Below are 18167 nucleotides of genomic sequence, written 5' to 3'. Positions count from 1 at the left end.
CATCTAGACTCGTCTTTTTGTTTCTTTACTTGTCCCATTACCTCCTTGCGTTGCACCATCATTTCTTTTGTCATTTAATCACTCCTGCCTTCCACCCAATCACAGATCTTCCCTTTTGTTCTTGCCCCCTTTTCCCTGGCTCTGTACTTGCTTAAAAGCTGTTAAACTTCTTCCAGTTCTGACAAAAGTTCATCGACCTGAAACGTAAACTCTGTTTCTCTCTCCACAGATGCTGCCTGACCTGCTGAGTATTTCCAGTATTTTCTGTTTTTATTGCCCATACTTCATGTGTGACCTCTGATAGTGAATGTTGGCAGACTTTGAGCCCAATCCTGTCCTCCCTTGTAGTTAACACGTACACTCGTTCCAGCCTGTCACTGCATAGTAGAGCTGTCAAGCAATTAAAAATATTCATCTCGCAATTGAAAATGTTAATCTTGGTTTTAGTCATATTTAATTGTTACAAATACTGCATCCATCTCATTCATGTTTTTTAATTACTGTTTATTATTATCATCCTAAAAACCTTGTTTTCCCTTTTCTGGATTAATATGGTTGGTTCCTCTTATAGTTACACACTTTTTACATGAAATTAGATAGAAAACTCAAACTAAACTGTTTATTGTGGTGAAGAGAATATCAAAAACTTTTGAGTGGTCATGTGCAAATTTAAAAGGAAAACGGTAGGCTTTGCATAGATACACGTAATCTCTCTTTCTGGTGTTTGCAACAACATAAATAGAGATGCAAGTCGCCCCTGCCTATTGCAGCACCCAGTTGTGCAACTAATGAGAGTTATGGGACTTACGGATCCAGACAGATCCTGTTGTTCAGATGCATCCTCCGCCAGGTCACTATAGGAACAGCAAATTAAACATCAAGGTGTGTATTTATAATGCACACACGCACTCAATAAACATTAAGTACAGTACAGTCTGTACACTAATTTATCAATTAAACATACATTTTAATCCAGACCACCTCTTTCTGCAAATAAAGTGACTCATCAATTTAGAGCCAAGATTTTACAACAGCACTCTCACCCGAGGCGAGACCAGACATATCTGCTCCATTTGTACACCAGGTCCCAACTGAAGGCCTATGCGCCTGGAGCTCCCTAATTAGTTGGTCCTCGTCCCTGGCCCTGCTCCCCCTTATGTTGATGACCTCGTAGTGGCAGGTGGAAGCTCCGCCCCCACCAGACCATTCTGTAAACGTTGCCGTGGCTGTTCCGCGAACTCTTGCCAGACCTATGGCAGGAATCCGCTGGAATGGCTGCGGATTTTTAGAGCCATACACTTTTACAATTATTGTTTATTTTTCATATAGTGGATTAGCTGTGGGAATCTATACTACAAACTCACCTGAAGCCTGTCACTATGTAGTAAGTGATAGTGAAGCTAATATCATGGTTGTAGAGAACAACAAGCAACTACAGAAGATCTTGCAGGTTTGTTGGCAATTTTTCAAATCATTCAAGGGATCCAGAGTCAAGTTTTTTTTTAACATTAAAAATTAAATTTTGTATTTGTTAGCAATGGCTTCATACATAAGTAGATGAAGGACTATAGTGAAGTGCATGGACTTCTCTTTTCAGAGCTGTATGTAGCAACAGAATGATGTATATGATTTCTTATATGTGGTGGTGGTAGTGATATATTACATACATTATTGTGGTCAATGCATTGTGTTCTTTGAAAGTTTTGAGTTCTAAGATTTGGGTTATACCATTCTTGGATACCCTCTCTAATGTTTCTTGTGTTCCCACTGTGTTACTCCTTCATTATGTTTAGCTGGTGTCTTTATTTTCTATTCTTGCTCTATGCTCATGGAGTTTTCCTACATTCATAGAACGTTATAACACCGAAACAGGGCATTCAGGCTGTCATGTCCATGCCATTATTTTTCCTCATTTTCAAGCATCTATCTGTTCCCTTTTAAAAGTATTTTTTGGCGCTGCTTCAACAAGTTTGTAACAGAATATTCCACGTTCTAACCACCCTCTGTGTAAAGGTTTTTTTTTTCTAATCTTCCCTTCAGTCCTTTTATATAATTATCTTGCATTTGTGCCCTCTCATTACCATCTTGCTGACCGTGAGAATGATTACTAGTTACCTTGTCAAAACCTTCCATAATCTTAGTTATTAATGCATTCATTGACATTTGAAGCATTTGTATTCTAATATTACACACAGTAATTTCTAGGCTTTAATATCTTGATAGAATATCATCACTTTCACAATCTGTGCATGTGTTTATATTTGTGTCTGTGTGTGTGTGTGTGTATTACATAACTCTTTGTTTTCAGATTCAGGATCAGCTTCCGCACCTAAAAGCAATTGTACAGTACAAGGATGAACTGAAGGAGAAGAGACCAAATCTTTACACTGTAGGTATAACTAAGAGCCAGACTAAGAAACTTTTTGGATTTGGATAAACCTTTGGCAATGTAGAATTCTAATTGACCAAAGCAATTTGTTCTTATTGCATTGCGGGCCTGATGAAGCAAAAACATTTAAGTATCATTTTTTTTCAACAATGTTGGGTAATAAAATCTATTTAGTATTTATAACTAGCTGCTAAACAGCAAAATATTCCCTTTTAAAGGTAAATGGCAACAGCACATTGGTAGTTAAAATGTGCAGGGGATGGAGAGTGAGGATTGTTACTAGAAGAACAAAGGGGAAATTATAAACAATTTTCCCCCATATTGACGTAAAGACTACAACATAATTTAAAATGGAATTGAATAGGTATTTGAAGAGGAAGAATATAAAAGGATACAGGGAAACCAGATTAGATTAGATGGCTTCAGTTGAAGAGTTGGCAATGGCACAACAAGGGATTAAAAGTCTCTTCCTGTTCTGTAATTTCTGTGGTTCTCTTCTAATGTATATGACTAGAATTTTAGGTCATACGGTGAGTGCGCTCACCTGCTCCTGGCCTGGGTCTGGTGCGGCTCTCCTATTCTGGACTGTCCAGTGCTGTTTCCACTTCTGGTCTGTGCACAGCACTGATGAGAAGGTTTCCATTGAAATCAAATCTCCTCTGAGGCGCCAACGTGACTCATGGAGCATTTTATGTGTGGGACACATATTCTTTTTCAGTTTTTTTTTACGCTGGACAGAGGGAGTTTTCCTATATATGGTCACTTTTTATCACGTTAAATCCCAAACCTCAGCCTTTTTAATTTTTAGTCATCTAGAGTTTGTGTTCCCAAATGAATTGTTGTACATGCAAGATTATTAAACATTCAGAAAGGCAGTTTATACAGTTGGGTAGGATTGTACATATCAATAAGGATAATGTTAATATAGCTGCAGGCTAAGAATCAATAAGGATAATGTTAATATAGCTGCAGGCTAAGAAGGGTGGGGGTAAAACTAGATGTAAGCAGCAGGGAGGCAATAGGATTGAAAACTTGGACACAATATTAGATTGTTACCTGTAACAAAAGTAGAGTGACATTGGACCTGATACCAGGTGAGAGTCAGATCAGGTTGGCAACAGTGACCACAATATGGTGGAGTTTTAAGGTTTGTCTTACGATGAAAAAGAGAATGAGTACAATAGAAATATTCAACTTTAGAAAGGCAGAACTTGAGGGATCAGGAATGAGATAAAACTGTACTGAACAGCGCTGTCTGAGGGGAAGAATATGGATTATGTATTAGAATGTCACACGCAGAGTACAGAACAGATTGATACTATGAAGGATGATGGGTAACAGAAGGGAAAGACCACTGTGGACAAAAGTGGAAGTAATGCAGGGACTAAGGATTTAAAAAAAGATTGTTTCTATAATATAAATCATTGTATAGCATAGTCAACCAAGACAAATACAAAACCAAAATAAAGAAGGTTTTAAAAAAAAACGTTCAGAGGAGCTAAAATAGAAAATGAGGTTAGGATAGCAGGGAATATTGGGGGGAGAAAATAAAAAATTTCAGTAAATATGTTCACAACAGACAGATGGAAAAGGAAACAGGCCATTGAAAAGTTCTAAAGGTAACATGATATCAAGTATTATGGGATAGCAAATATACTAAATTAATTCTATTCGGTCATGGGCAGTAATCCCAGCGGTGGAAGTTGAATTTCTTTGGGGGAGGGGGAATAGAACAAATTGGAAATAGAAATTTCAGATAAAGTGGTTACTGATGGGCTGAGGAAGTTGAAATATGCCAAGGTACCAAGCCTAAATGGATTCATACAAGGCTGCTTAAAGGAATCGCTATGAAATTGGTCACATTCTTGCCACTATCTTTAAGGGAATAGTGCCTGAGGATTGGAAAGTAGCTAATATAACCCCAATCTTTACAAAGGAACATAAGAATGGCCTAGGAAATCACACTGAGCCTATGACCACTGTGGGTAAAATATTGGAAGGCATTCTGAGAGAGGGGATAATGAAACACTTAAGATCGGTATGGTAAGAGGGAGTCTGCATCGATTTACGACGGAGGACATTTGCCTAACAAATCCACTGTAGATCTGAGGAAATGATGGACTTTGTTGAAATAGAAATTTAGATTTCAGCAAAGCTTTTGAGACTTTGCTACATGAGATTCGCCCACAAGGTAGGAAGGTGTGGAATAGGAGGCAGATTTTGAGGTAGAATATTCTGTGTAGTCTCATAATTGTATTCAACTCTGGAAATATTTCTGATATGTACTTCCTTGTCTCTCAAAAAGTGGGCAGAGTTCATGCAACTTGGGAAGAATGTGCCAGATTCACAACTTGATGAGATCATTGCCTCCCAGAAACCGAATCAATGTTGTACACTCATCTATACTTCGGGGACTACTGGAAAGCCAAAGGGAGTCATGTTGAGCCATGATAATGTAAGAGTTACCCTATTAACACAATTCATCTTATTCATGCTACTTATTTTATTTCACAGCATTTTTAAAATAAAAATAATATCCAGTTTTTTAAAAATCATTTAAGTCCTTGACTTGGGCCTATAAGATCACATGTTTGAATTCAGGGTTGCCTGCCATTCATCTTCTATTTGGCTGAGTGAGTTATCAGTTTCTACATCTTGGAGAGAGAAAAAGAAGCTTGACTACTCAAAACCTTTCGATTTAGTTGTGTGCTAACTGGAGTTGTAATCATATGAACACAATAAGGTTTTGTTATTTGTTTTCAACTCCTTTTTAATTATCGATTTTTATTTATAGCTTTTTCATCTTAATTTTTCATATTCACCATACATTAAATATAGCTGTCACATTTTTGCTGTGACATTTGAATTTTTAAAAATTTTAATGCCGTACTGATTCAGGACTCCTAAGTAGATGCTGTCATGCCAGTACTGCATTACTTATACCAGGGCATTACTTATACCAGAGCAGGGAACGCCATCACCTCCAAGTTACACACCATCCCGACTTGGACATATGATTCCTGTTCCTTCATGGTTGCTGGGTCAAAATTCATGCCTCTCCAAAAAACATCTAAAAAGTTTAACCTGCCTATATTTGAACAGCCCACAGTGACCTATTCAAGGATCAATTTCTTTATTCTCCCTAAGAAATTTTTGGGCTTTTCCTTAAGCAGCCATCAGCGGTCTCTTTAAGGATTGCGGGTTAGACCCCTCAAAGTGGCATACACTCCATCCTTGTACCTGAAAATTGCAAATGTGATCCTACAACTGGCGCAGGACCGTGATTTTCATATTTATCCACTGGAGGGCCGCTTGCCCATTTACAGGCCCGCCTGGAAATTGCATCACACGGGCCTTGGGCATCAATGGGGTCGCTGAGGTTCCACCTTTTTTTTTTCCCCCTCCTCTTTCCTTCCCTCCTCCCCCCCCCCCCCCCCCCCAAGGTGAAAAATGGGTGGCCAGCAGTTAACAATCACCCCTTTTTGTTTTTTTAAAAAAAAAATTCTCCTAACCTCTCTCTCCTTGATCCTTAGTTAATGATCTTAAATTTTTGCCCTCTAGTTACTGATTCATGAACCAGTGAAAGTAGTTTTTTCCCTATTTGTTTTATCAAAACCCTTCCTAATTTCCAGCAATTCTATCAGACCTGCTTTTAACCTTCTCAGCTCTAATGAAGAGCTCTAGTCTCTCTGATAACTAAAGCCTGCCATCTCTGGTATCCTCATACTGAATTTCTTCTGTACCTGCTATATGATTGTTCCTTTTTTATAGTGGTTTATAGTAGGTACAGCACAGGAGGGGGCCATTCAGCCCATCATGCCTGTGCCGGCACTTTGAACGAGCTATCCATTTAGTCTCTTTCCCCTGCTCTTTCTCCACAGCCCTGTAATTTTTTTTCCTTCAAGTATTTATTCAATTTCCTTTTGAAAGTTACTATTGAATCTGTTTCCATCACCCGTTCAGGCAGTGCATTCCAGATCATTACAACTCGCTGCGTTTTTTAAAAAAAATGTTTCCTCTCGTTGCCTCTGGCTCTTTTGCCGATCACCTTAAATCTGTATCCTCTGCTTACCGATCCTTCTACCACTGGAAACAGTTTCTCCTTATTTACTCTGTCAAAACTGTTCATGCTTTTGAAAACCTCTATCAAATTTCCCCTTTACCTTCTCTGTTTTAAGGAGAACAACCCCAGTCTCTCCAAGTAACTGAAGTCCCTCATCCCTGGTACCATTCTAGTAAATCTCTTCTGCACCCTCTCTAAGGCCTTGACATCCATCCTAAAGTGTGGTGCCCAGAATTGAATACAATACTCCAGCTGAGGCCTAACCAGTGTTTTATAAAGGTTTAGCATAATTTCCTTGCTTTTGTACTCTATGCCTCTATTAATAAAGCCCAGGCTCCCATTTACTTTTTTAACAGCCTTCTCAAATTGTCCTGCCATCATTTTTTTTTAAAAATCATCAAATCGTGTTATGGTCACTGTTTCTTAGATGTTCCCTACTTGTGCATTGCCTACTTGCCCCACTTAATTTCCTGGAATTAGATCCAGCACAGTCTCTCCTTTGGCTAAAAACACACTGATCTAGAATGCAGTCTCCTCCCCTCTTTGCCACTTGGATTATTTTTACCCCAGTCTATCTTCAGATAATTTAAAGTCACCCATTAGTATGGTCCTATTGTTCTACATGAGTATTGTTGAAATGTGTATATTTTAATTCAGTGTTTTGCATTTGCCCGTCTTTGTAGGCTGCGTACCACTAAGAGGATAGGTTGATATGCATTGGTTGACTTCTCGATTGGAAGCAATGCAGCTCTATGAATTTCTAACAAGAGAAAGAATACAAATGGTTTTCTTTTTTGTGAGATTGGATTTTCTGTGATCCAGGTTGAGAACTAATGCAGCTTCCTTAATTTAAAACAGGCATGCCAACAACAACAACTTGCATTTATATAGTGCCTTTAACGTAGGAAAACATTCCAAGATGCTTAAGTTGAAGTGCGTGTTGTATTATTTGGTCTAAGAGTTATATTAAAATGTGAATCATTAGAGCATTTAGCTCCTTGGCTAAGTGCAAAAATAAAAAGCATACACTTTTCAAGAATTTTATTTTACACACTATACAAAACAAAGTTGCTAACTTTGGAGAATGAGCTAAATGATTTTTCTGACATTTGTAAGTGTACATTATAGTAATTACCGGTAGCAATATACCCCAGAAGTCACTGCCTGTACACACCGTTCCCCAAGTACTCATCTCTACAGGCTGAGGTACTTTTACGTGGCAGTATCAGAGAAGAACTACCTTCACTGCAGGTTCAGCAGATCCTGCAAATTTGCAACTGCAAATACTAAGGGAAAATCCATATTTAGTTTTTAAAGCAGGGTAGAAGTCTTGTTTAAAGTACTGGTTAATTATTACTTCCCACCACGGGGATGCCGTCACTAACAGGACTGCAGCCGTTCAAAAAGAAGGTCCATCAACACCACCTTGGGACAAGTAGGGATGGTCAATAAAGGCGGCCTTGCCAGTATCACGCACACCTTGTTGGGGAGAAAAAATAAAAGCCATGTATTACATTTAGTGCGGTAAGATATTTCTGGTTATGAGACTGTTACAGTTTTTCTTTTTAATTACAGTTAACATGGACAGCTTACGTAGCAGGAAAAGTGGTGAGACTTCGACCAGCTACTGAGAGCCAGGAATCTATTATCAGTTACCTACCACTTAGTCATATTGCTGCACAAATGATCGATATCTGGCTGTCCATAAAGTTTGGAGGAACCACTTATTTTGCACAACCTGATGCACTGAAGGTAACAAAAAATACAACACAAAATGTGTTTATTTTAATTCAGTGTTTTGCATTTGCCCGTCTTTGTAGGCTGTGTACTACTAAGAGGATAGGTTGATATGCATTGGTTGACTTCTCGATTGGAAGCAATGCAGCTCCATTAATTTCTAACAGGAGAAAGAATACAAATGGTTTTCTTTTGAGATTGGATTTTCTGTGATCCAGGTTGAGAACTAATGCAGCTTCCTTAATTTAAACAAGCATGCCAACAACAACAACTTGCATTTATATAGTGCCATTAATGTAGGAAAACATTTGAAGATACTTCACAGGAGTGTAATTAGACAAAAATTGACACTAATCCAAAGAAGGGGTGTATTAGGAGGGGTGACTAAAAGCTTGAATAAAGAGTTAGGTTTTAAGGAGGATCTTAAAGGAGGAGGGAGGGAATTCCAGTGCTTGGGGCCTACACGACTGAAGGCACGGCCACCAATGGTGGGGCAAAGGAAGTGGGGGATGCGTAAGAGGCCAGAGTCCTTATGGGTTGTAGGTTAGAGTTAGGGAGGGGCGAGGCCATGGAGGGATTTGAACACAAGGATGAGAATGGTGGATTGGGAGGCAATGTAGGTCGAGCACAGGGGTGATGGGTGAGTTGGACTTGGTGCGGGTAGAATATAGGCAACAAAGTTTTGAATAAGCTCTAGTTTATGGAAGATGGGAGGCTTGCCAGGAACACATTGGAATAATCGAGATACTAGCTGGAGGTAACACAAGCATGGTTAAGGTTTTGGCAGCAGATAGGCTGAGGTAGTGGAAGAGACGGGCGATGTTACGGAGGTGGAAGTAGGTGGTCCAAAGACAACAGCTTCCGTCTTACCATTGTTTAATTGGAGGAAATTACGGCTCGTCCAGGACTGGATGTCAGATAAGGAGTCTGACAACACAGGCAGTGGAAGGGTCAAGGGTGGTGAGGTAGAGCTGGGTGTCATCAGCGTACGTATGGAACCTGACATCATGTCTTCGGATGATGTTGCCGAGGGGCAGCACGAAGGTGAGAAATAGGAGTGAGCCCAGGTTAGATCCTTGGGGAACTCCAGAGGTCACGGAGTGGGAAGAGAAGCCATTGAAGAGATTCTCTGGCTATGATTGGATAAGTAAGAGTGGGACAAGGCGAGGGCGGTCCCACTCAGCTGGACAACAGAGGAGAGGCATTGGAGGAGGATGGCGTGGTCGACCATGTCAAAGGCTACAGAGAGGTTGAGAAGAATGAGGAGGGATGATGCATCACAGTCATGAAGGATATCATTTGTGATTTATTTTGGTCATTTCAGTGTTGTGGCAGGGACAATAATTGGAAACTCAAACATGGAGTTGCGAGAAAGATGGACGTAAATTTGGGAGTCAACAGAATGCTCAGTGACTTTGGAGAGGTTGGAGATGGGGTCGGGTCATGGACAACTATGGGGCTGAAACCTGAAGCTTTCGTTTTGGGGAAATAAGTGCTATAGAGCTTGTCTCATTGTTCATCTGTCTGCGGTACTTTGGTAGGCATACAAGATATAAATTTCATAATATATATGAATGGAGTTGCAAAATATAGTACCAGAGGTGAATAAATGACTAGTTTTTGCTCAGTGTGACCTGTATGTAAGTTTCGGGGTTACCACCTAACCAATATATCATAAACCATGAAAGAGCAGCTTAAAGTGGGAGGAAAATCTCCTTCCTATATCTGTTTGGAATTTGTGTTTTTACCGTATGAGCAAATCTCCTGTAGAGATTCCTGTAGGATATTTAATCAGCAAATGTGAGGGGGGTAAATTTTTTTTTAACAAATACAGTAATAATTATACTGCAAATGGGGGGAAAACTTGGTGATTTGGGGAAGGTTCTGGTTCACAAGATGTTAAAAGCAGCTCCTCAAGTGGATAAGACCATAAAGAAAGCTAATGGGAAAACTGGGTTTTATGGCAAGATTTGTAGAATAGAAAAGTTGAGATCTAATAGTGAATCTGTGTAAAACTTTAGTAAGATCACAGTTGTAGTACTGTGTGTGGTTTTGAGCTCCACACAATAGGGAGGATGTTGAGGCAACAGAGAGGGTAAAGTAAAGATTCACTAAGATGCTGTCTGGTATGAAGAAACAAGAGAAATTGGGGCTCTTTTTGTTAGAACAAAGGATATTAAAGGGTAATGTAATAGAGATGTTTAAAATTATGAAGGGATGAGATGCGATTTCCAGTGATTAAATGATCTAGAATGAGGGGTCATAAGTATAAGATAAAATGTAAGAGATTTAGAACAGAGAGCAGGAGAAACTTTTTTTATACAGAGGCTGTGGAATGCATTACCAGAGTTCTTGATTGAAGCAGAGACCATGTCAACATTTAAGAACTGGTTAGACAGGTGGTGCAGGGAAAGGATAAAGGGATGTGAGAACAGAGTGGGCACATGAAATTAGGACTACTGCTCATGTGGAGGATAACACGGACAGGTTGGGTCAAATGGCCTGTTTGTGTTGTAATTTCCATGAAATTCAAAACTCCCTCCAAATGCAAAGTTTCACTATTTAAAATTCAAATTATGTCAAACATGGTAGCCTGTTTCTCTGAATGTAATAGAGCATGCAAAAATCTACGGTTAAGACTTTTGACCAGCAGAAACTAATCCACAGGTGTAAAGTGGGTGAGTGGGGTCCAAAACTGGTGTGGTAATGAAGTCACTGGGTCCCTGTTCAAATAACACACTATTGGAAATCGCAGGCCTGGTTCTCCATCACCATTCCTTGCTCTTTTACAGAATCTGCTGAAATCCCTTTAGTTGTCTTTTAGAAACTGTACAAATTAAGACCAAATTGTCCAATGTGTAAAATCTTGAATTGATGTGAAGCAAATCAGCTGAATACTTTGCATGCCCGTTGAAGCTAGACATTAGCTAGAGAGAGGGTGCAGAAGAGAGTTACTAGAATGATTCCAGGGATGAGGGACTTTAGTTACGTGGATAGACTGGAGAAGCTGGGGTTGTCCTCCTTGGAACAGAGACGGTTGAGAGGAGATTTGATAGAGGTATTCAAAATCATGAAGGGTCTAGACAGAGTAGATAGAGAAACTGTTCCCATTGGCGGAAGGGTCAAGGACCAGAGGACATAGATTTAAGGTGATTGGCAAAAGAACCAAAGGTGACATGAGGGAAAACTTTTTTACACAGCGAGTGGTTGTGATCTGGAATGCACTGCCCGAGGGGGTGGTGGAGGCAGATTCAATCGTGGCCTTCATAAGGGAACTGAGTAAGTACTTGAAAGTAAAAAATTTGCAGGGCTATGGGGACAGGGCGGGGGAATGGGACTAGCTGGATTGCCCTTGCATAGAGCCAGTGCGGACTTGATGGGCCGAATGGCCTCCTTCCGTGCTGTAATGATCTGATTCTATTAAGGACCTGTTTTCTGGCCTGGTTGAAAGGGATTTTTTAAAGCCGGACTGCTCCAAACTGTTGAATTGCAGGGATTGGATTCGGTGCTTCCCTTTTATTAGATTTGATAGAAGAGGATGAAGATGACCAAAGCAGGAGACGTCAATATGTCCCAAAAGTGACTGCCTGTACACACCATTCCCCAAGTACCCATCTCTACAAGTGCAGCTATGTGATAATATTGAAGAACTGCCTTCACAGGTGCAGGTTCAGTAGAGAAGCAGCAATAGCATTGTGCCATCTGTTACAAACAGACCTGCAGACAAGCTCCACAGGTGGCAGACAAGGCCACCCCCACCCTCATTGTTTATGCCTTTGGTTCCTCCCAGGGCACCAGAGGAGACATGTGCAATATGTCAATTTTCAGTCCATGGATGTATCAAACTGATCACTGACGCATTGTTCAGCATCTACTCAATCATTACATTTTCTACTAGACAAAAACGGCATTGTATCAGGGCTGCCCAATTTAATTGTGTTGCTGGACTCCCCAAATTGCAGGGGTCATTGCTGGTACCCATGTGAATATCCAAGCCTCTGGACACAATGGGCCTCTAATTCCTGGAGGCACACTTTGCTGCTGGAATTTGGGGGGGTGGGCAGAATCTTTCAGCTCCCAGTCTGCCCCAACACTAGACCTGTTCCAAATCCCAGGGACATGGTCCTTTGAATAAATATTCTGAGGATTGTTAATTTTTCTGGGGGGAGGAAAGAGCAATTTCACAGTTGCCACTTTCATGTGTGATTAATTGCCATTAGAAAACAAGCAGAGTGGACCCCACTTCCACCAGAGTGATATCCTGACCATGCAGGTATTCCTAGTGATGTATTTTTTTAAAATGTTAATGCAGTCATATAAATGTAAATTGTTCTTGTTGTCTCATATAGACATAGTTTGCACTGGGGCAAAGAATGTGGAACTGTTGGAATTTCTGGCTGGTGATGTCAATCAGCCATTCCTACTTCCTCTTCTGATGGTGCAAGGAGGCACAAGAAGCACATTTCCTCCCACCTCCCATCAGAATTTTGTAATGTTGCAAAAAAGGAGCAGAGCTCCAATGATACTAGGTTCCCACCACAAATTCTGGTCCCTGTCCAGCTTACATTATTGCAGTGCTGTTCCAGGACCAGTGCCTTTTCCTGCATTACCTGAAAGGGAATCCACTCCATCAGTGTGCAGCTAGTTAATGATGATTAACACTCGATTGTGCAGGTCAATGCTTGCTTCAAAGACAACAGTCACAATTCTACAATAATCATTTGTGCCATTGTCATTTGAAGGCAAAGGGAGACTGCGAGGATGGCTCCTCAGGGACCAAACCAACTCTAACATAGTTAACGACCCCTTGGTGCTAGCCACAAGCACAAGCTGAGCGCAGATCCAACATAGCCCTTGCAGCTAACGGGGTCATCGTAGACCATAATAAAGGGATCTTGCAGAAGGGTTTCAGATGTTAAGAGGCAATCTGATGGAGATGTTCAAAATTATGAGCAGTTTTGATAATGTAATTAGGGAAAAACTATTTCCACTTGTCAGTAAGCAGCAACTGGAGAGTATAAATTCTGGGTCATCACCAATCCTGCTCCTATCTTCCTATGTTCCTAAAAGAACTAATGAAGAGGTTAGGAGAATTTACTTGTGTTTTTTTTTGGAGTGTTGTTGGGGCATGATGTGCCCTGCCAGTAACAGTGAGGGAAACAGAATCCACACAATAGATTTTAAAAGGGAAGTGGATACATTTGAAAAATAAAAGGCTGTGAGGACAGGGGAATGGGATAAAATGAAGACCTCTTTCAGAGACCCAGCACAGGCAAGATAGGCTGAATGACAGCCTGCTGTGCTGTAAAATCTTAATGATTTTATAAATCTAATTTTGGAGTGCAGAATACTGAGGGGATAAGGATCAACTTACTATGTACCCACATATGTATTATATGTAATGCTTTTTTAAATTTAGCAACCATTAAAATGTACTTGATAGATTTTATGTTTCTTGGTATGAATATTTCACTGTACACCTTACTGAGAGTTACCTGGGGTGCACACTAAATTTGCTTTTGGGTTCTAATTATGATTTACTTCAGGGCTCTTTGGTGAACACAATGAAAGAGGTGCGTCCTACAGCATTTATGGGTGTGCCTCGTGTCTGGGAGAAGATGCAAGAGAAAATGAAGACTGTGGGTGCAAAATCATCAGCTGTAAGGAGACAAGTGGCTTCCTGGGCAAAAGATGTTGGTTTAAAAACCAACCTGAATCGCATGAATGGGTACGTGTAGAAGTAGGGTATGTTGCAAAGGATGCTATATATAGTCTAATTTTGTTTCACTTTATCATAACTCTACAAGTGAGGCTGCCTAGGTAAGTGCCATGCAATTAATTTTGCTATTTTTATTTCTTCAGCGAATGCTGTAATTTAAAAAAAATTACTGAATTGATTTAGGAGGTTAAGGGGTGATCTTATAGAAGTCTATAAAATAATGAGGGGCATAGATAAGGTCGATAGTCAAAATCTTTTCCCAAAGGTAGGGGAGTCTATAACGAGGGGGCATAGATTTAAGGTGAGAGGGGAGAGATACAAAAGGGTCCAGAGGGGCAATTTTTTCACTCAATGGGTGGTGAGTGTCTGGAACGAGCTGCCAGAGGCAGTAGTAGAGGCGGGTACAATTTTGTCTTTTAAAAAGCATTTGGTCAGTTACATGGGTAAGATGGGTATAGAGGGATATGGGCCAAGTGCAGGCAATTGGGACTAGCTTAGTGGTATAAACTGGGCGACATGGACATGTTGGGCCGAAGGGCCTGTTTCCATGTTGTAACTTCTATGATTCTATGATTCTATAATTAAGCTACATGATATTGGAATTTGAGATGTCTAGATTTAGTTTATATTTTTATTGTAAAGGAACGTGTGTCTATTTTGATAGCTGCAAAGATTGCAGTTTGCAAAGGGAGTAACCAAGAGTAGGCATTGCAATTTTCTAGTGGGAGGGAAGAAATTTAATAAGTACGTTGCCCTAGGCTGCTTTCATGCACCTCCTACCATCTGATAATAGAGCAGCGTACCACTTACTCAAATTTTTTCCAGCCCAGAAATTCTTTATCAAAGTATTTTGAGGTCTTCAGGCATTTTACAAGGGTCGAACTAGCATGCTAATGCCAAGTATCCATCATTAGCTGTCCTCAGTGAGCTGTGTAAATAGCTGGATGCTTGCTCTGTAGGACCGATAATGTAGTCCTGGTACAGAGTCACTTGCAGACAAATAAGCTTGCCTCGCACAATAATTTGAGGTCAGCTAATTTCAACACTTAAATGTTGCTCCAAGTACATTGCTCCTGACACACTGTGGTGGGATTTCCACAGCACAGCCAAAGGAAATATGTGGGGTGAGAAAAGGAGCACTGCCTATCAGGCCCTAAAGTCCTGTTGCAGGTAAGCTGGGTGGCTCTAGTAGAATGTCATGGCCACCCAGGAAGCAACTTAAAACTTCCCTGTGGTCCACCCTCTTGCTGTCCAATTGTAATGAGTGCCGAGCAACTGGTCAGGCACTCTAGTTGCATTATGGGCCTTTGGCCTCATTTAAATAAATTCCAGGCTCACAACGAGCCTTGCTCAGTTTGCGGGCAGGCTTCCAGCATGCTTTGTGCTGACTGGCGGCACTGGCGCACTTGAGGTGCAGAGTAGGGTTCTGTGTCTGGTAATATGGGGAGGTATTATTCAATGCCTATCAGCACAGCCAGCACTGAACATCGTATTATTGGCCCCTGAGTGCGCCAGCAATTTGTTAAACATTGTTTCTTCTCCTTCCACCAAAGACAAGCAGATCATGTGAAATGATAAACCCTCCAATGTGTTTACAATAACCGAGCTTTTAATTTTTTTTTTAAAAACTTGAAATAGTATTTTTCAACTTAACAAAAACTCAGATTAGTGTTCTGTTTTTCAGAAATATGGCTGTCTCATTAAATTTCCGGGTGGCCAATAAGTTGGTGTTTAAAAAGGTTCGGCATGCATTAGGATTGAATCGTTGCACAAAATGTTACACTGGAGCAGCTCCAATAACCAAAGACACGCTGGAGTTTTTCCTTAGTCTCAACATCCCTGTATACGAGTTGTATGGAATGAGTGAAAGCTCGGGACCGCACACCATTTCTGTGCCTGATTCCTTCAGACTTTCAAGGTAGTATCAGTTCCTTCAATTCTGTATTTGGGTCACCAGATCAAATAATATTCATGTTCAACAACCATTTTCTTCTGCTTCAAACACAATAGATTTTAGTAGGAGGTAATCCATTAAAGGTGTTTGCTCTGCACGCCACTGATAACATGGCAGATAAATGCATCATATGGCGTTATACCACTGAGCCATACAAATTAGAAATCTATTCGGTTAAATCCTTGGTCTAAGCTGAGTTAGCTGATTTCAGCCTGAGTAGTGTCTTCCAGCTGGTAAAGAAAATTAATCAGTGTTCTTGCTTCTGATTGCTGTGATCCATGCTGGGTGAGAGCTGTAATGCTTCCCATGTTTGAATAGCCCACTGATACAGGCTAGACTCAGACATGAAGAATGATCCAGTGGCTGAGGTACCTGAGAGCTTTTACTATGAAATTGTACCTCCAAAGTGAGTCACTGTCTTCAAAAGAGGCAGCAACAAAGCTGGAGGGGAAAATTGGCCACATGACTTAGTTTACTTTTTAAAACAAAAACACAGTACATTTGGGAAAGGAATCATAAGAGCTGAAAGTCCACCTCAGGTCACTGGTGACACAGATGCATATCTGGTCCAGACCAATCAGAAAACTAGGATTCCTGTCCTTGTGCCTCTATTGTGCTGACCCCGAGTTTTCCGATGGGACTGCGCTAGGGTCGCAGGGGTTTTTTTGCTGCTTCATAATGCAAACCTCATTAAAGAGTTGTTGGAGACGAGTCATTGCCCCAGGAGTTCCGACGTGTTGCTTCATTGTTGGAAGATCAGCACAGTGTGCCTTTTTATAAAGTTGGAGCATAACACACTCCTGCAGGGGTAATGGCAACCAGAAATAGCTGTAAAACTTCAGCTGGAACCTTTTAATGAGTAGTCCTTGTTTTTTTTACCAATTTTAGTTTCTTCACATTACAATAATGCTTGTTCCTTTGCATTGAATTTTATTGTTTGGTATCAACATTACTACTGGTACCCACCATTCAAAACACTTTTCTGACATTGGCTGTCCTCCCTACCCCTTGAATCAGCAGTGTCCTACCTCTCCTCAGAAAATGCCCAGTTTCAAACTTTGCTGCGAACGGGAAGTGCAGGTGCTGCTTTTAAGAGGCCTCGAATCTTCACTGCTGTGCAGGAAGTCCTGATATCTGAGCTACTGGTGCATGATACAAATTATGCAGGGAACACACCAGCTGCAGGGACTGTGGGGGGGGAAACCCAGCGATGTCTCCTCTGTGCACAGCTGCATGAAATGCAGCGGGTAAAATGTACTCCAGCCACCGGCTCGCCTGGAATTTCAGCCCCTAGGTTTACTGTAGACTTTTACTTTACATTGTTAATGGATTTATTTCTCCTAGCTGTGGGAAGGTGATGCCAGGTTGCAAAACCAAAATCTTTAATCCTGATGAGGATGGTTGTGGCGAGATCTGTTTTTGGGGCAGACATCTGTTCATGGGATATCTGAACATGGAGGATAAGACAGAAGAAGCAATTGATAATGATGGTTGGCTTCACTCAGGAGATCTGGGGAAACATGATGAGAATGGATTCCTTTATATCACCGGAAGAATCAAAGGTAACTGTTTTCATATCTATCTATCTTCTTATTAAAAATCTTACGTCTGTATGTACTTGCTGTCTACAAAACCTTACTTCCTGTTATATTTTTGTCACACTTCTGTGTCAGCACTTTTCTATGCCTGCATTTATAATGGAAACTGCCTATGTAAACTCGTCGCTCTGTAACTGCAAAGTCTGGGTGCTGTGTGGCACTATTACCTTTTCCCAACAAATCACCCAAAGGCTTTTGGAAATTTTTTTCATCCACCATTTTTTCCTCAAGTGACTGAAATTTCTAATGTTTAAAATAAAGGTTTAAACAAAAAGAATTTACATATTTCACAATAACACGATTAGCTTTATCCATGAATTGTCTTTTTTTGCCACACAGAATTCCAGAAGTGGGAATTTTTTCTACACCAATTCCGCTAGCGTTTTTAATCACCAGAGTGGGACTCTGCTTTTGAAAACCCTCCATAACAATACCCAAATCAGCAACCCTTTTTCATACCACTTGGTTTCATGACCATCCCACCAATTTAGGGCGAGAGCAGTTTCCACATCCTGAGGCTCGCTTTGGGATCCAGATCTTGTTTGAATGACCCAGAGGTAGACTCATCCCATTTGAGTCCCAGATAGATAGCTGCATGCAGAAATTTGGGGGAAAATCACTGCAGATGTTTATGACTTCAAAACTATTGGTGAGAGCGTTCCTTCATTTCAGAAATGCACCTCAAGGATTCTTGCGGGGTAATTAGA

At 40.6% G+C, this 18167-nt stretch overlaps 1 protein-coding gene across 3 annotated transcripts in view; it reads left to right on the top strand.

The window, feature by feature from the left end:
- The window catches only part of acsbg2 (acyl-CoA synthetase bubblegum family member 2), a 51526-nt gene that overhangs the window by 22363 nt on the left and 10996 nt on the right, over positions 1–18167 (top strand). For all 3 annotated transcript variants that reach the window (XM_067968229.1, XM_067968231.1, XM_067968230.1), the window contains exons 6-12: positions 1330–1450; positions 2309–2389; positions 4695–4844; positions 8028–8204; positions 13736–13917; positions 15593–15826; positions 17207–17424. In XM_067968229.1, the coding sequence (XP_067824330.1) occupies positions 1330–1450; positions 2309–2389; positions 4695–4844; positions 8028–8204; positions 13736–13917; positions 15593–15826; positions 17207–17424 (1163 nt within the window). The remainder of the gene's footprint in view (positions 1–1329; positions 1451–2308; positions 2390–4694; positions 4845–8027; positions 8205–13735; positions 13918–15592; positions 15827–17206; positions 17425–18167) is intronic.

This window comes from Heptranchias perlo, chromosome 29, assembly GCF_035084215.1.
Source record: "Heptranchias perlo isolate sHepPer1 chromosome 29, sHepPer1.hap1, whole genome shotgun sequence".
Lineage (NCBI taxonomy): Eukaryota > Metazoa > Chordata > Chondrichthyes > Hexanchiformes > Hexanchidae > Heptranchias > Heptranchias perlo.
Note: the sequence above shows the minus strand (reverse complement) of the source record. Positions and strands in the feature narration are given on the sequence as shown.